Raw genomic sequence first — 17446 nt, 5'->3', positions numbered from 1 at the left:
ATTGTAAGAATTGATAACACGAGCTGCTGACACACCTATTAGTTTGCCTTGACCCTAGTTAAAATTGTTGGTCGCTGTTGCCACCGTGGACGCGGTTGTTGGTCAACAGTGATAACGACCAATGAACCTTGGCTCTGCCCATTAAATTGGTGTTAACTAGACGAGTTAATTTTTTTTTTACTTTCATTAATTTTGTAGATTAATTACATTACACACATTTATACATTATATTAAATAAAAACGTGAAATAATACGATTAATTCTACTCAATCGACAAAATGTATTTAAATCATTCGTCCGATCCTAGAAGACCAGAAAAAGAACACAGGTATGACAACGAGAAATCAGAAAATTATTATAATATACGGTTTAGTTAATTTATTATTAAAACAATTGCGATAATACTTGTATTTATTTAAATAGTTAAGACATTGTGATTAATGTTTGAAAAAAAATTATTTTCTCCAGATTTAAACAACGGTACGCCAGTAGTGATTCACAACCAATATTACCCGGTGAAGATTTGACATCCGATTATATGAACATACTGGGGATGGCTTTGAGTATGTGTGGACTGCTAATGAAAGTAAGATTTCATTTTAAAATATAACCTTTTCCAAGACATGTTCAGCTTCTGAACTTTTTTTATTTTTGTCCTGAAGGACATAAAATGCGTAAAATTAAAAAAAACCAATAACTGTATATTAAACGAGTTGATGCTCGTGGCATATTCGTTTTACTTAATATTTTGTTTAAAAGTATGCATATCACTTTCAGTTAAAGGGGGCTGCATGGTGTGCAATGTTTTGTTCGTGTATAAGCTTTGGAAATTCTAAATCAACCGACGACACTAAACAAATATTTAGCAGCTTCATGTGAGTATAGTTATTTACAGTTAACTAACAAACATGTTTTAGGTTTTATTAATAACATCAATCAAGTATACTGAACAAATAAATTTAAAATGTTAACCTCTGTTTTATAGGCTTTCTATATCTGCAATTGTCATGTCTTACCTACAACATCCACAACCAATGACGCCTTTCTGGTCAACATCTTTTGGTGGTTAAACAATTCCAGAGAAACAATACGTCAAATAATTAAATATTTGTTTTATATTTTTGGGGGTTTTTTTTTCTCTAAATTTTTGTAATTGTGAATGTTAATAATTATAAGTGTAAAAGTTTCTAAAATTAAAAATACAAGATTACAACATAGACATGTTATTATACTTAAAAAAATGAAATCTTAAAAACTAATTTTAATACCATAAATACTCAGTCAATTTATAAAATAATTATTTCAAATATGAATATATTTTAAAGAAGCCTTCCTCTGCAATAAACTGATTCACAGTGGCATTTCATAACTTTTCCAGGGACGCTACCTACATCATAACGGTAATCCCATGTAAGTTCCGATCCAGCAGATATATAATGAAGTGCAAAAAATGCAACCCAAGGAAACCGTAGGTCGTGGGTATCGACAAATACGTTCTGTACAAATGTATTTGGATTACATGAATGATTCAAATAACGTCCAATGTTACCCGTAGTCTTTGCGTCCATAATATACACGCTCTCATTATTACCATAGAATTCACGAATTGACTTTGGAGGCAAGGGATTATTTTTCATGGAATTTGCATTCCATTTTGAAGGCACATGACTTCCATCTTTTTTCACATTGGTAGTGTTGTTGACAGCCTTTCGTTTACGCAATCTTGATATAATGTTAGATTCGGAGTTTGATTTTTCTGGAAAATAAACAGTAATTATAAAATATAGTATACATACAAAAAATGTTAACATTTTACACGGTTGCTTAAACTTAAATTAGTAAACCTCTTATTATATTGTACCAACAGAAAAAAAAAAATGCGAGTTGAAATTAATTACCAGTAGTAGTTTGAAAGTCTTCATCTGATGAAACTTTTCCAATCGATGCTCCACTTTCATTATCAGACTTATTACTTTCATCTTCTGCATCACTTGGAGGAACTTCGCTTTCATAATCTTCTTTAATTTTTTCCACTACTTCTATATAATCCAACTCGGCCAAATATTCGTCTCCGTAATTTTTACCCCCCTCATTAGCGTCTGTTTCAGTAAGTAAATTACCTACATAAATGCAAATGAAACTTCCTTGGGGTATGTCGTTCAAGCACCGTACACCCCAACCTTTCTTCTCCGTTAAAAACAGCTGTAACTTTTGTGACAGAGGATTTTGTACTACACGGTTTATACAAGTACTTGAGCACTTGCAGGTCTTATTGCATTCATAAATTCCCGTCAAGACGCGTTCAGGTAATCTCCGGAAGTTGTAGCCCATGTTTGGGTCCTTGTCGAGATTAGGTAAAATTTTCTGGCCATCGATTGTCATTTGCCAACAAGCGCATTTAGACTTGTCTTGACAATTATCAGTGCAGTCGCATCCACATAAGAAATTGTTTTCTATATTCAAGTTGACGCCAGCTTTTGCACGTCTCTCAGTAATATATTCCATATTTGGTGGAAGTCTATGGCTGATGTTATTCACACAGGTAATCGGTCTGAATTCTTTACCGTCTGATATATCGTGCAGGAATTTAATCGATTTTAAAACCTTGAACTCCATTAGGGGATTTACCCAACTATTGAAATCAAATTGATCGACAGTCATTTTACTTTTAGTACTAAAAAGATAATCATGCATTTCCTTCATGTTTCTAATAGTACGACCACACGGAGTTTTATACATAACACATTTTTGTACATCATTAAAAAGTGCAATATATCTTATAAATCCAAAATGTAGCGGTGTAGCTAACATGCTGATTCTTTTCGTTTTATTATAATCATACGCGGTCCACTCTATACAAGAATGGCCACAGTTATGAATGACAAATTGTTTTGTTTGAGGAACGCCATAAGGTAAAGAAAGAGTGGTAACTTTAAAGGTATCTTGATTTTTTATGAGAGGTGATGTATGATTGTCATTTTGAGCAGTTGAATTCTTACTGGTACTTTTACGAGCTACATTTTTTACTGCGCTGCTAGTGGTGTCTTCTTCCATAAGTGTATATTCTACGTACGGTTTGTTTAAATATGCCAACCCGGATTGTCTCAAACGAATGCCTTTTACTGATTTTGCCTGTTGCTCAAATATATTCCACAATCTCGACGAGCCTCTGTATATCCATTCGGTTCGCTTACTGTCCGTAAAACATAATTTAACAAGTGAAGCGTCAACTTCCAGCACTTTTGCTAAAACCCATCGATTTTCACATTCAGCCCGAACAAAATGTTTTTTATTAAGCCTAACCATATTACGTTCAGGGTATTTCATCAAATATTGTTGTATAAACTCTTGAGAATCTGGATGAACATCGTTCCATACTGGATTTGTTTGATGTCTTATCAAACGTATGTCTTTATGTTGCCGATATTGAACGTAACCATCATCAAAAAAAACCATGTACCTAAATAAAAATACCATAAACATTAATAATTTCAAATTTTCAATATTAATTAATTAATATATAATACATATGCATATATAATTAAATTATTACCGAAACCGGTTAATTAAATTCGGAGGTTCAGCAATTATTCCGGCGTAATAATAATCTACATCAGAATCTATTTCTGTGAACTTGGAAATAATTCTGCAACCAACTGGAAAACGTACTGGGGACTCTTCAAATGAAGCAACCTCTTTGGCTTGTAATACTTTTTCTTCAGAATCAAATAACAGGTGCACGTTTCCGTCATTCATAACAGATTTAATTTTACATTTAAACCATGGTTGTTTTAATGTAAATTTCATTCCATACAACAAGTCCCCTTGCTTAAACTGAGGATATTCTAAGGGTCCTTCTTTAGGTAAATCAGCCGGCACACTACAAATAGTTCTATTTACAGCAATAATATCTTTATCCGATTTCTTGCTGTCCTCAAAAATATCAATAGGGTCAACATGTTTAATTACGGGCTTATAAGGTTTATACAGTTCATTTCTCAGAGAGGTAATTTCATTTTGTAATTCTGTACCTAAATTATCTATAAAATTTGCTTCAAGAGTACAGTTGCGTAAAGACTTATCGAGGTAATCATTGCACTTGGTTATTTGATCATCTATAAGTTCGTTATGATCTTCAAAAAACATGTCCACAGCAGTATCTATTCCGGCAATTATATCTTGAGGTTGGTCAGAACTATTTGTATCTTCTTCGTCGTCGGATTCAATGACACAATACGCATCATAATTTGGAAACTGTCCGTCCATAATACACTCGCCCGATTTCATTTTTGTCTCCAGACTTTTAAAATGTTTCAAACATTTAGCCAAACATGCCCCACATACCTAAAACACAACAAAACTTAATAGTTAAATTGTTAAAAAATAATTCATAAAGTCACATTAAAAGCCTAGCTGTCGATGCGTTTCTAATTAACAAAAAACAAACAAATCTTATATTTGTTAAACTGCGTTCTTACTTCTTTGTAGGATTTGTAATCTACGTGATAATAGCTGCACACCATATCAAACGCTCTAGTGAGATTTTCTCCAGATTTGCATCGTCTATTGATACAGTTAACTTGTTTTTGTTTCGCGATGGATAATCTTTGTTTACTCGACGCCATACTTATTTGTGTATCTATACAATAATTGACAAACAAAAATGGTTGGTATTCTTTTATTCGGTAATCTAAATATATTTTTTTATTATTTATATAAATTAACAAGCTAAACTAACCCAGTGACTTCTGGAGCTTTTCCTTAAATATAAAACCTCTTGGTTAAAGTAATTTAGACTAATTACTTAAAACTATGAAAACGAGAAGTCTTCTCGATTTAAAAACCACATACATGTCACATACAAATTACAAATCACTAATTAGTGACGACTAACGACAATACCGAATAACCCGGCGTCGGGCGTACTTTTAATTTTTTATGATGTTTTTACTATTATTGATTAGAAATACTAGTATTTATCATCAATGTTTACAATAGCTAGTTCTGTTTAAGACCTCTTTGGTGACGTTATAGAATGTTTGTGTATTCAAAGTATTTCCCGCCAAAAACTTGATTTACTAATAATACGTATCATAAAAGATAGCATGACTAAATAAATAACTATTTAGTCACGGTAGATACTAGATTATAGATAGACTTGTAATATCCCATAATATGTTCATTCATGTTTCAAAATTTCTATACGAGGTATTGACCTGGCTTTTGTCGTTTGTCTGTTGAGAATTAAAATAAAAATGTACTCACCTAATGGTTTTTTTTTTTTATAAAATAATTATGTAAGTAAGAAAGAAATCTTGTCAGTGTGAATAAAACATCGGCATGAATATTATTAAATATTCTTATTATCGTTTTTAATTTTAATCTAAAAAATGTTTGAACTCGACTTGTTAGCTGTGTTCAAATGGATTTTTGCAAAAATGTCTTATCGGAAACCGTTATCATTTATCGCGTCACCACGGTTTTTTCAATCTATAATAATTCGTTGTAATTTTATCAAATTTACAATGAACATAATATACATTACCTAATATATTACAATATATGTATATCTTGTATAACTTAGTGCTTGATCTATAGATACGCATAGTAATTGTCGGATTATCAAATTAATTGTATAATTTTGAAATGTACAAAAATAATAGAGTTCAATAAAAAATACACCAAACGGCCATTAGACGACGGCATTTATTTTTCTGGCAAACCTAAATTTATTACAATTTAAAACTTTTATCTGGTTTCTTGTATAACATCATATTATCTGTATATTTCGTAATCTGTAAACCCAATCGTTGACATCTGACATAAATGCGATAGCTGATAAGTACAGAAATTGTAATTATAAAATATTATTATAATTACATACATCATTATTGTTGTATAATGACGGCAATCGGTATAACGACAATTGACGGTCACATGGTCCTTTTTTCCGTTAACGGAATATTGTAAAAATATATTAGTATATTATTATCGTTGGCGCGGGTCGAGTGAATAACAGTAATAAGAATTTTAATATTTGGCAAAATTTAAATTTACACCCGGAAAAATCGGTACTTAGTGCTCGTAGCGTTATCTAACGGTTGAATTTCAAACTTTGCCGTTCTTTGGAACCATGCTCATTGCTTTTTGATTTTTTCACCCAGTCAGTACTCTGTTGGTTGTCCGGCGCCCCACCTATAGTGAATTTTTTTTCCTAAAGGCAGAAGGGTTATTACTTTGTCATAATATAATTTTGTCGTGCACTGGCTATTGCCCATAATAATATCATAGTTCACACTGCATACCATACACACCGTCGTCTGTCATTTTCTAGTCAGGTCGTTGTGCGCGACACACGTTGTTTTTTCGGTCTCTCCACATTATAGGCATTATCCATTACGGTACGGAATTGACATTTTCAGTCAGCATCAAAAAAACGTCCCGTGGAACATCTGTTCTCCATCGCATCATTTAAGTACGTAAACACAGAGTCTACCTATTTATAATGAAATTTTGAAATAAAAATACCCCCCCCCCCTCTTTAAAAAAAAAACCATTAATATTCAATTTTTACCCTCCGCAGTCGGGTGACCACTGGTCATAGTCTAGTCGAATGTGTTACGGGACATTCAAAGTCCTGTGACGTTTACATTAACGGTTCAGTTCTCATCATGCTAAGTATTCAAATCGACGATTGGATTCGAGAACCCACTGAAGACGCTAGGTGTTGTAACTGTGGTGGGGCTACAGTAAGGTCTTGGCGCAGCAAATGCGATCCTGGCGAATGACGCCCCCCCTCGACTACGACTCTCAAGTGGCGCAAACGACCCAGGTGATAATGGCTGATCTCGCTGGTAGATTTGGTCGATTTCTACGTTCAAGTCGAACCAGCCACAAAAAGATAAATCAGGATGATCCAGTCCATACACCCCTAAGGAGTAAGTCCATGCAATTGTACAGTTAATATAATAATTGATTCCTTTAAATAAGCCCTTTCATGTTATTGTTCCAATTTCTGTTATAAAAATTTAAACAATAATTGTGCTAAAGTACCAATCTCTACATTTTCGGTTAATATCAGCTTAAATACACATTACGAGTACTTATAGTAAGGGACATATTAGTTAATAGACTTATTTGCAACATTTACTACATACTGACTACAATTATATTTTTTAATATTAACTTTAACAGATGATTATTCGTACCTAGTTATATTTATCCTGTTTTATATTAATTGTTAGTTTTAATTCTATAAATAATTTTAATTAAAACTAAGTACTAATTCAAAGAAAAAATAAAGAACAATAAATGTTTAGTTTATTAACAACATATTGTTAAACATCAAGGTAAATATTTTACTTGGATATTGACATTAATAATTTTTTAAGTCTTGTAAGAATTAATTAAATTCACTGATAAAATAGGTATGATTAGCTAATTAAAAAATATACCACTTTCATAACCAGTCTGTAAGCTATTAACTATTGTACACCTATAACATAGTAAGTGGGATAGGGGAAAGGATGTATGGCACACAATTGTTAAATATTGTTTTGTAATGTATATAATTTCAACATATTAATGTTCTACAATAGTCTGTAATGAATAATAATTACAATCTATACACTATTTTGCTTGACTAAGACATCAGTATACTAGAATATTCAAAAAAGTGTTACGTTTTAAACTAATAAAACTATATTTTTCACTGTGTTTTTTTTTAACGTACAATGTAAAACCAGATTAAGAAACAACGTAAAAAATGTTTAAAATTTAACTCTTTAAGACATACATTTTAGTTCATTAATTATTCAATACTTATGGAGAGTAAAAAAAAAAGTTATAATTGTAGCTTAACCCAATTGTTTTTTTTGTCATTAAGTAAGTAGCAGTTGTTAATACTAGTAGTTAACTTGAAACGATTGCATCTTTTCTATTATTTTTATTAAGACCTACTTGTTAGGCTTATAAAAATATGAATCATGCATTGAAAAAACGCTACAACTTTAATTAGTTTTTTTTTTTTATTATTATTATTATGCTTAACTATAATTTTTGAACTATTTCAGTGTGCATATATATAACATATATCATATTTTTTTGATAACTAATATATATATATATATATATATATTACAAATTGTTGTATTATTATACATTAAAAAATACTAAAATAGTAATTGGTGTTGGAATTCAAAATATTGTAAATACAAGTTGGTATTTGCATTGGCGGGAAACGAATTTGTATTGTGCTCAAATATTTCTCGGATGACTCAAAGTAAACATGCACACACTACTAGTTACAAGCACTGGTAATTAGTCATACATAAAGACTGCCTGTAGTGTATCTGTTTCGTTGTCATATAAGCAATAATGTAACATTGGTATTATGTCGGTTTTTTAAAGTTTATATTGTGTATTGCGTTGTAAATGCTTTGAAATGTAGAAAATATAATTTGCTTTAGTTTATTGTTACAATAATATTCCTATTGGTATTAAGTTTCATAAGAGCTAATGATTTGTTCAAGTTCAGGTGGGACTAATAGATAACAACTTGCAGTACATGCAAAATCTTATAATAATAATAAAAAATGTTTATTAGCACTTTAACAGTCATTTGCGCAATACATTATATTATTATGTCTGTGATTAATGGTACGACAACATAACTGTTTATGAATTATTATTATTATTATTATTCATTATAAACTTTATTAAGTTATTTTTTTCAATGTTAATTTTAATTAATTTTCAGGGCCAATAAAAGAAGAGTCTAACAATTACAAAGACAATGAACCCTTTATTGATTATGTTGATATTATTGACACCGAAGAACAATTGGTAAGTATTCTTTTGTATATTAATTATGATAGGGAGACAAACAGACAATTAAAACAACTACAACAGTCAAAAATAATTAAAAACTCGCTGTAAATTGAATAGTATTTATTACATTGTAAATTACTAGTTTTACATTACATTTATGGAATTTTATTTAAATCTCTAAGAATTTTTTGCAGCTGACAAATATAATACGTAGTGGTTTAAATCCTAACCGACGACAAATATGTAATTCAAAGTATGTCACAGGATGCGTTCAATTTCTATAAATTAGTAACTCAAAGCTTCAAGGTTTTTTTCTAATAGATTAAGATTTTCAAATGAATCGTGAAGGTCTTTACCAATTGTCATTTTAATTCATAAGGATGTACGTATAATGAGATGTAAATTAATAAATCCTTGTTGTATTTTAACTCGACAATTGAATTACTTTTTAAATTAGTATACTAATTGAATACAATTTAATACATCATTATAGCACACATTTTATTATTATTATTTTTTTTAATATCAAATGTTTAATATGTTCACTCTTAAAAAAAAATGTTTCTTGATTAAAGTATTTAAATTACTTTCCTGTTATTTCTAATAGTAGCATGTAAATGTTTTTTTTTAATGCTATGTGTGTCAAAAATACAATTAGTCTCGGAGATAACTTCAAGATAAGTTCTTCAAAAAAAAAATGTTGGGAATGTTATCTATATTAAATGAGATCATCACACATTCTTTTTTGTTCTTTTTCAGACAAATAATTTTGAGAACTTGGCATTTTTTTACTATAAAAGACATTTATTGAAGTGTCTATTTTGTTTATTCGACATATCCATGTAGATCTTTTTTTTTTTGTAACTAACAATTTTATTAGGTAGCAATTTAATTAATATCTTTTACTATTTTAATCAAAAAGATATTATTAAAATTACTATATTATAAAGATCTTTGAATAGGGTTATCTTTTATTTTGTATTATTTATTGCTATTATAGATATTTTTGTGTTAATGACTTTGGCTATTTAGCCTCTTATCTGGTTTTTTTGAATTCCAATAAAACACTTCAGTTGGCACGCATAGTAAATGCCAGATTTACTTAATCCCCAGTAGTTTGAGGCAATTTATTAACGACTGCTTGCAAATATAGTAATTTGTGTTAGACCAAAGTACCTTGTTAAATTTTCAGGAGTTACATGGTTACCGGCGACATGTGGGATATACTGTCATGTCATGGGTGATGACAGTGATGACATGTGGTACTCTTCGCCTAATTTTTCACTGGTGGCCGACTCTAATGCTGTTTACTACTCATGTGAAATGTTCATTAGAAAAAGCCCAAAAGATTTTAATCGTGGTATGTATTGTTCTTTTTGTATCTAGTATGTTTACAACTATTGTTGTACAAATTAAAAATTTTGTTGACCTTTTCTTATAGATCCACTATTAGTTTTTCTTAATTTATTGTACCTAAAATTATGGATAAGTTTAACTTTTATTACTCATTTCATAAAGATAAGTATGTTTTAATCAAGTTGTTATAAAACTGTAATGATAAATAAAAGCCAGCACTATAGGATTGGGTTGGTCATTAAATACTCTTGATAGAATTAAAAACTATTAAATATAATTCAGTTGTTTTTTAAGTAAGTTTTTCTAGTAAAAAAATGTCACTAGAAAATTTCAATTATTTTTAACATATTATAGTACCTTTTAAAGTTGAGAATAACCCATTGAACATTTTTTGACTGATTGATTGAGAAAATTAGAATATTCTAAATAAGTTAAAAAGTCATAAATAAGCATCGAAACTAAAATTGTTTTAAATCTTTATTGCAGGAAACGTTTAAAAAGAACCATAAAGCTGAACACGTTGCAGAAATTGAAATTGTAACCTCGTCTTCCTTAATACCAAGGTATGTTATTTTCTAATTTTATCACAATGCGACCAAGGAGAGGAATATCCCAGGACCTAACGGGCTCTCCTTATCGCTTGATAAAATAATAGTTCGCTTGTTGTTTGTTACCTATCCAGTTAGTACAAGACGATTATACTGTTACCAATGTGTGTGTCCATATTGTGTTCAAACAGTGAAGCGTGCCACGTCAACGGATGGGACAGACAAGCGTATTTAGAACTCAAGTCACTCGGCGAATCAGCAAAACTGTCAGTGCGTACTCCTAGTGGAACGTTTAAAGGTTCGTTAAACCTATCTTTTTCTAAAATGAGTAGAAGAGTCTATTTACGATTGACGATAATAAAAAATATGTATTTTGTTTTAGATCTAGATGAGATAAGACGGTTTGATTTCAAGAAGTATCGATTCATCTGGGATGTGGAAGAAAGACAGTTCTACATGCTGACCGGAATCGATCACAATATAGACACTCATGTATTTCACGAACAAAAAGGATTGTCGGCTACAGAGCAATATCTTCGTCGAGCCGTTTATGGTTCCAATGTCATAGACGTACCATTGCAAAGTGTTTGGTCTTTGGTGTTCACCGAAGTTCTAAATCCGTTTTACGTTTTTGAATTGTTTTCATTTGTGGTTTGGTATCTTGATAATTACCTCACTTATGCGACAGCTATATTTTTTATGTCGGTAGTCAGCATAATTACTGCTGTTATTCAAACAAGAAGGAATCAACGAAATCTAAGGAGTACTGTGCACTCGAGTGATGTCGCTAATGTAATACGTGACAATAATGTGATAACTGTTCCTACAGAATTATTGGTACCAGGAGATGTTCTGGTCATACCTAGCCATGGCTGTGTTATGCACTGTGATGCGATTTTGCTCACTGGTCATTGTATCGTAAACGAGAGCATGCTTACAGGTTAGTTTTGTTACTCGGTTTTCATGTTTTATAGAAATTTAAATTAAAAATAATGTTTGGAATAAAAAAAATTCCCGAAAAATAATTGTCAATCAAAATGTAACAAATGCGCTAAGCTTTAAGATCAATAATACTGTCGGCATAGTGCACAGGTGTGATTATAATTGAACAAGTGCACTTTTTTTTTTAAATTGTGTTTAGGTACAGCAATAAATACCTAGTGGCCTTTTACACGTTGCTTACACATAATGGGAGCTTGCTATAAGCCATGTCAAGGGCATTGTAAATTACATATAGGAGTAGGAAAATTAATTAAACAATTTTACCAGAAATAACTTTTTTTTTAAATTCTGTGTTTTATTTTAAGTTTTTTATACAACTGTAATCATTAAAAAAAAATCCAAAAAATGCTATCCAAGTTCAGATATTAGTTTTGAATTTAATACAAATTAGGACATTATTAAATATTAAAACATATTATTCATGCTTAAGGTGACACAAAACAGTTTGTTTTCATTTCTACAACTGGAGGCGATTTTAAAAATCAACTAAACATGACAAATAATATCTGTGGCCAGTGTCGGTTTTGCGAAACAGATTCAAAACAAAAATGTTATATCGTTCCCGTAAAATAATAAAAAAAAATACAATTTGATTTAAGGTGAAAGTGTTCCTGTAACGAAAACACCAATCCCTGGAAATCCTGATCTAAAATATGATATAAAAGAGCATGCACGGCATACATTATATTGTGGAACGTCTGTAATACAAACTCGTTTTTACGGTGAAGGACGTGTATTTGCAGTAGTCGTACGTACAGGATTTCATACGAGCAAAGGTGATTTGGTCCGTTCAATTCTGCACCCATCTCCGGTAGATTTTGAATTTGAAAGGGACAGCTACAAATTCGTCCAAGTATTGTCGGGAATTGCTGCTATCGGGTTTGTGTACACTATATTCACAAAAATATCTCGAGGCGTTCCAATAAGAGATATTTTCTTGAATTCGTTTGACCTGATCACTGTTGTGGTACCTCCAGCTTTACCAGCCGCCATGACCGTTGGACAGATGTATGCTCAGATGAGACTGAAAAAACATCATATTTATTGCATTAGTCCAAGGTCGATAAATGTAGCAGGGTCAATAAATTGTGTTTGTTTCGATAAGGTCAGTTTAAATTATTATGCTATTTTTACCCAATTTATTTTACTTACAAAACAACATATTACAGACTGGTACTCTGACCGAAGACGGGCTTGACATGTGGGGTGTAGTGCCCACTGTCGAAGCAAAATTTTTGCCAAACTTTAGAAACGTAACCAATATGCCATCCGATCATTTACTCATGTCAGCCATGGTGACGTGCCATTCAATTACTTCCATCGAAGGGAAATTGTCCGGTGATCCTCTTGATCTCAAGATGTTCGAGTCCACTGGATGGCTACTAGAAGAGCCCGAAACTAGCGAAGATAATCAATTTGATTTAGTCATGCCTGTAGTCGTGCGGCCACCGAATAAAAACACATTTACTACTATTGAACAAGTAATTTAATACAAAATATATTTATGGTGTACTATAGTAAACAAAATCCAGCCTAGTTGATATGGAGCATTTGGGGTTGGGAAAGTGACAAGTCTTTTAAGAACTATTTTAACTGAAAATTATAAAATCACATTCGAATAAACGCCTGTTGTTGTTTTAGATTGGTCAAGAAATCGGTATTATTCGTCAGTTTCCATTCAGTTCAAGTTTGCAATGCATGAGTGTAATAGCAAAGCATCTATCGTCAAATTCCACCCATGTGTACAGTAAAGGAGCACCTGAAAAAATATTATCTCTTTGTAATGCCATTTCAATACCATCAGACTTTGATCAAGTATTACAGCGCTTCACTAAAGAAGGCTATCGTGTGATCGCTGCCGGTTATCGGGCTTTAAAGAATAACTTAAGCTATGTGAAGACTCAGAGACTAACGCGTGAACAAGCAGAATGTGATTTAACATTTTTAGGATTAATTATATTAGAAAATAGATTGAAACCAGAAAGCGCCAGAGTACTGTCAACATTGCGGTCAGCCGATATTAGAATGATAATGGTCACCGGAGACAACATGTTGACAGCACTCAGTGTCGCAAGAGATTGTGGTATTGTGTTGCCTACAGAAGACGTAATTACTGTGCACGGAGTTAACACGCCTCCTTATTTATACTTTACTGCAGCGGACATGACAGTAAACCCGGCGATAAATCCAAGTACTATTGCGGTAAGTAAATATTTACTTACAACTCGCAAAATATATCCTTGAAATGTTGAAACTAATTTTATTCTCCGAACTATTTTCAGAAATTAAGCAGTATTCCATCCCCTAATTCCAATACCAGTATGAATTTCAATGTAGACATGTTGGAAGCTGGTTTATTAAGCCAAGGAAGTACTGCGGTTAATACACCGATGGGAAAGTATGTTTCGTTTATTGAAATATGCATACGCTTAACATTAACTTTTTTATTTTCTTCTTTAGAAGCTCTCAAAAATACACGTTTGCATTGACTGGTAAAACTTGGTCACTGCTTAAGCAATATTGCCCTGAACTTTTGCCGAAAATTATAACTAGAGCTTCGGTATTCTCTAGAATGAGTCCAGACCAGAAACAGCAACTTGTTCAAGAGTTGCAAGGAATTGGTTATTATGTCGGTAAGTAAATGTAGTTTTTCTATAAAACTATAAAAATTGTAATAAACTATTTAATACAATTTATATTTACATTAAAACATTGTTAATTATTATTTAGACGTATAGGTTAAATGTGTTTTTGTATTATTACACTTTCTATATTGTTTGGTTAAACTCTGTTTAATAAACCAACAAAAACTTTATATGCAAGAATTTTCATTAACGATTTAACTTGATTTTACAGCCATGTGTGGGGACGGCGCCAACGATTGTGGCGCATTGAAAGCTGCACACACCGGCATATCATTGAGTGAAGCTGAATCGTCAGTTGCTAGTCCATTTACCTCGCGCAAGGCGTCAGTCGAGTGCGTTGTACGAGTGATTCGTGAAGGCCGTGCTGCCCTGGTTACGTCTTTGGGTATATTTAAATTCATGGCCGGCTATTCATTGGTACAATTTGTGTCTGTGATTGTCCTCTATTCGATCGACAACAATCTAACGGACTACCAGTACTTATATATTGATTTGATCACTATATCGTTATTTGCATTTGCTATAAGTCGAACTCCTGCATATGAAGGACCTTTGGTCAAACAGAGGCCCGAGACATCACTAGTATCTGCCTTGCCATTAACTTCGCTGATCGGACAACTAGTTATTTCAACAGTGTTTCAATTGATAAGTTTTACCGTCATCCAGTATAATGATTGGTTTGTTCCATTCAAATCAAAAGAAGAATCGTCTTCACTGGAAAGCTATGAGAATTACGCAATTTTTTGTTTGTCCGCCTTACAATACATAATTATTGCGTTGGTATTTAATAAGGGGCCGCCGTACAGACAGGGTCTTGAAGCAAATTGGTGTTTGACAATTATATCAGTGGTCATGTTGGTATTTACTACTTATTTGTGTATATCGCCCGCTGAGATGATAAGATCGGCATTTGAATTGAAAATTCCACCAGACAATGGATTTTGTTACGTTTTGTTGATGTTGGGTTTATTGAATTTCTTGTTGTCGGTGATTCACGAAAAAGTATTATGCGACCGTTTGCTCGTCAGATTTTTAAGTTTGCGGTAAGACTAAATATATTTTTTTTTATTACATAAACAAATGTTTTATCCAATTTGAATTTAAAACATTTTTTTTTTTTTTAGTTCCCATAAAAATAAAAGTTGGGTAAAAACTTATGCCGGTCTAGAATATGAACTACAGAAATCACCGGATTGGCCGCCACTGACTAATGATCGCATTAGTGCTTCGTCGTCTCCGTTTTCATATACATCGCCCGAACAACTTTCCCCGACGGTCAGATCGGTCACTCACACAAATGGTAATACTTTGTCAACATAATATTATTTAAAAAAAAAAAACCAATACAGTGAGGACGGAGTGGTTACAAGTCTTAAGAATTATTATAATTATTGAATTGATAAAATCATTTTCAAGTAAATGCTTCGACGCCAAACTGTTGATGGTAATAACTATTAAATATAAATACAAATTATTATGTCAATAAAAATAAGTTAGTAATGCAGTGTCTAAAGTGTCACTTTTAGAAAAAATATATTGTATGTATTTTATTAGCTTTTTAAGTTGAGAATATAATTTACTGAATTGAATGGTCAGTTATGTAATAAATTGATCTGGAGAAAAGTGTTATAAAGGGTTAAGTGATATTTTCTTGGTTATTCATTGTGTATCGGTAATACTATATGTAAACAACATCCCACACAAGTTTGGAGTAATTAGACTATTTTTCAAACAGTTATGTTTATATTATACACTATAACTATTTAAAAAATAGTCTAATTACTTCCAATGTACAACAACGTCTCATCTTGAACGTCCACATTGAAGATCAAAATAATATGTATGTGTAAATTAAATGCATTATCTTTTTTTTTTATTATTTTAGGGTATACAATTAACAACGGTATTAATTCAGTGCATCGTCGTTTTCATTCTGAGAGTGAAGACTCTAATTATGCCACTCCAGCCGGTAGTTTGCAACACTTTTGACTAGTGTTCGTTTTACGAACAATACAATTCGTACTTAAGATAGTTACCTTTAAATGTTTTGTATTGTTAGTATTTTAGTTTATTTTGTATAGACTTATAAATGATATATACTTATATATATATATGTCTTGCAGTTGTCTTGTTTACCAAGAAAAATCTCTTCTCTTAGTGTTTAGAAGTAATATTTTATCATTTTTTTTTTAATTGTCATGGTTAAGTTTGAAATGTTATGGACCGGTAGAAATGATAATGATATTTTGACGTAGTCAGTTTTGTTGTGTTCATGTCTACTAACTTAATGTTCATAAATTATCAGTATTTACACTGTTAAATAAAATAAACTAGAAATATTTTCGTGTATGTACATGTTTATTAATTTGTCTCGCTGCGTAGTGCTGGACAATGAGGTAAACATTTATTTTAATTTAATTTAATAGAAATCTATTAGTTTAGTGCCTTTTAACAAAGTATGTAATCAAACAATTTGTATTACCGACACATTTTTTTGGGTTAAAAATACATTACAATATATTTGTATACTTTATTTTACTAATTCTATATTTTAATTTGCAATTAAATTATAACGTTTTTTTTTTTTTTTTACAAAGTCCATTCTAATGATTGTATAATCGATGTATTTTTATACCAACTTTCAACATTTCTGACCAAACAAATTATGCCATGTATTGTAATTATAAGTAAAAATTTCCCTCCATTTTATAGTCTTTCAACGGAGTTGAACATTTGATGCAAAAATTTTCAGTATAATGAACTTGTCTCTATTATATTTAAGTACATCAAACTGTGGTTGTTTTTCTTCATATTATCTTAATTTGTATTGTTCTTATACCGACAGTACAATATTGCGTTACACTGGAATTTTTGTTATTTTAAATTTGTATTAAAAAAAAACCCTTTGCAAAACGATCAAGTATAACACATTTTGTATTTAACTTTTGCATTTCATCGAATATTTAACTTTTATATTATTGTACACCAGTGGATTTTTTTTTTTTTTTTTTGAGACAGTTTTTTTGTTTACATCGTGTTTTTTACACACGTGTATCTAGAAAAAAC

The 17446-nt window shown here is 31.3% G+C and overlaps 3 protein-coding genes across 4 annotated transcripts; 2 read left to right on the top strand and 1 right to left on the bottom strand.

Moving 5' to 3' along the window:
* The first annotated feature begins 104 nt into the window (after window positions 1-104).
* LOC126843161 (protein Asterix) lies at window positions 105-1217 on the top strand. Its single transcript, XM_050580523.1, has 4 exons — window positions 105-328; window positions 469-586; window positions 778-875; window positions 986-1217. Exons 1-4 carry the CDS (start codon window positions 279-281, stop codon window positions 1068-1070), a joined length of 351 nt encoding a protein of 116 aa, XP_050436480.1. The 5' UTR covers window positions 105-278; the 3' UTR covers window positions 1071-1217.
* LOC126843160 (histone-lysine N-methyltransferase SETDB1-like) lies at window positions 1067-4944 on the bottom strand. The gene is made up of 5 exons (XM_050580522.1): window positions 4739-4944; window positions 4479-4639; window positions 3554-4344; window positions 1899-3460; window positions 1067-1756 (listed from the first exon to the last, which is right to left on the bottom strand). The coding sequence occupies exons 2-5, from the start codon at window positions 4623-4625 to the stop codon at window positions 1320-1322; spliced, it is 2937 nt and encodes a 978-aa protein (XP_050436479.1). The 5' UTR covers window positions 4626-4639; window positions 4739-4944; the 3' UTR covers window positions 1067-1319.
* Window positions 4945-6145: 1201 nt separating this feature from the next.
* Window positions 6146-16908, top strand: LOC126843737 (polyamine-transporting ATPase 13A3-like). 2 transcript variants are annotated; one of them, XM_050581450.1, is made up of 15 exons: window positions 6146-6475; window positions 6584-6938; window positions 8759-8844; window positions 10022-10189; window positions 10672-10748; window positions 10925-11031; window positions 11116-11673; window positions 12335-12840; window positions 12905-13216; window positions 13377-13937; window positions 14018-14133; window positions 14196-14368; window positions 14592-15423; window positions 15505-15680; window positions 16266-16908. In XM_050581450.1, exons 2-15 carry the CDS (start codon window positions 6770-6772, stop codon window positions 16367-16369), a joined length of 3945 nt encoding a protein of 1314 aa, XP_050437407.1. In that variant the 5' UTR covers window positions 6146-6475; window positions 6584-6769; the 3' UTR covers window positions 16370-16908. The 2 variants fall into 2 exon arrangements, with proteins under 2 accessions (XP_050437407.1, XP_050437408.1); XM_050581451.1 differs by lacking the exons at window positions 6146-6475; window positions 6584-6938; window positions 8759-8844 and having other exon boundaries at window positions 10143-10189; window positions 10868-11031.
* Window positions 16909-17446: the final 538 nt, after the last annotated feature.

The sequence above is a fragment of the Adelges cooleyi genome, unplaced genomic scaffold, assembly GCF_023614345.1.
Source record: "Adelges cooleyi isolate 19-005CV unplaced genomic scaffold, UGA_ACOO_1.1 ACOO_flye_CR_arks_rails_tigmint_CR_PRNA_574, whole genome shotgun sequence".
NCBI lineage: Eukaryota > Metazoa > Arthropoda > Insecta > Hemiptera > Adelgidae > Adelges > Adelges cooleyi.
The sequence above is the reverse complement of the archived record's forward strand: the minus strand, read 5'-3'. Positions and strand labels throughout refer to the sequence as shown.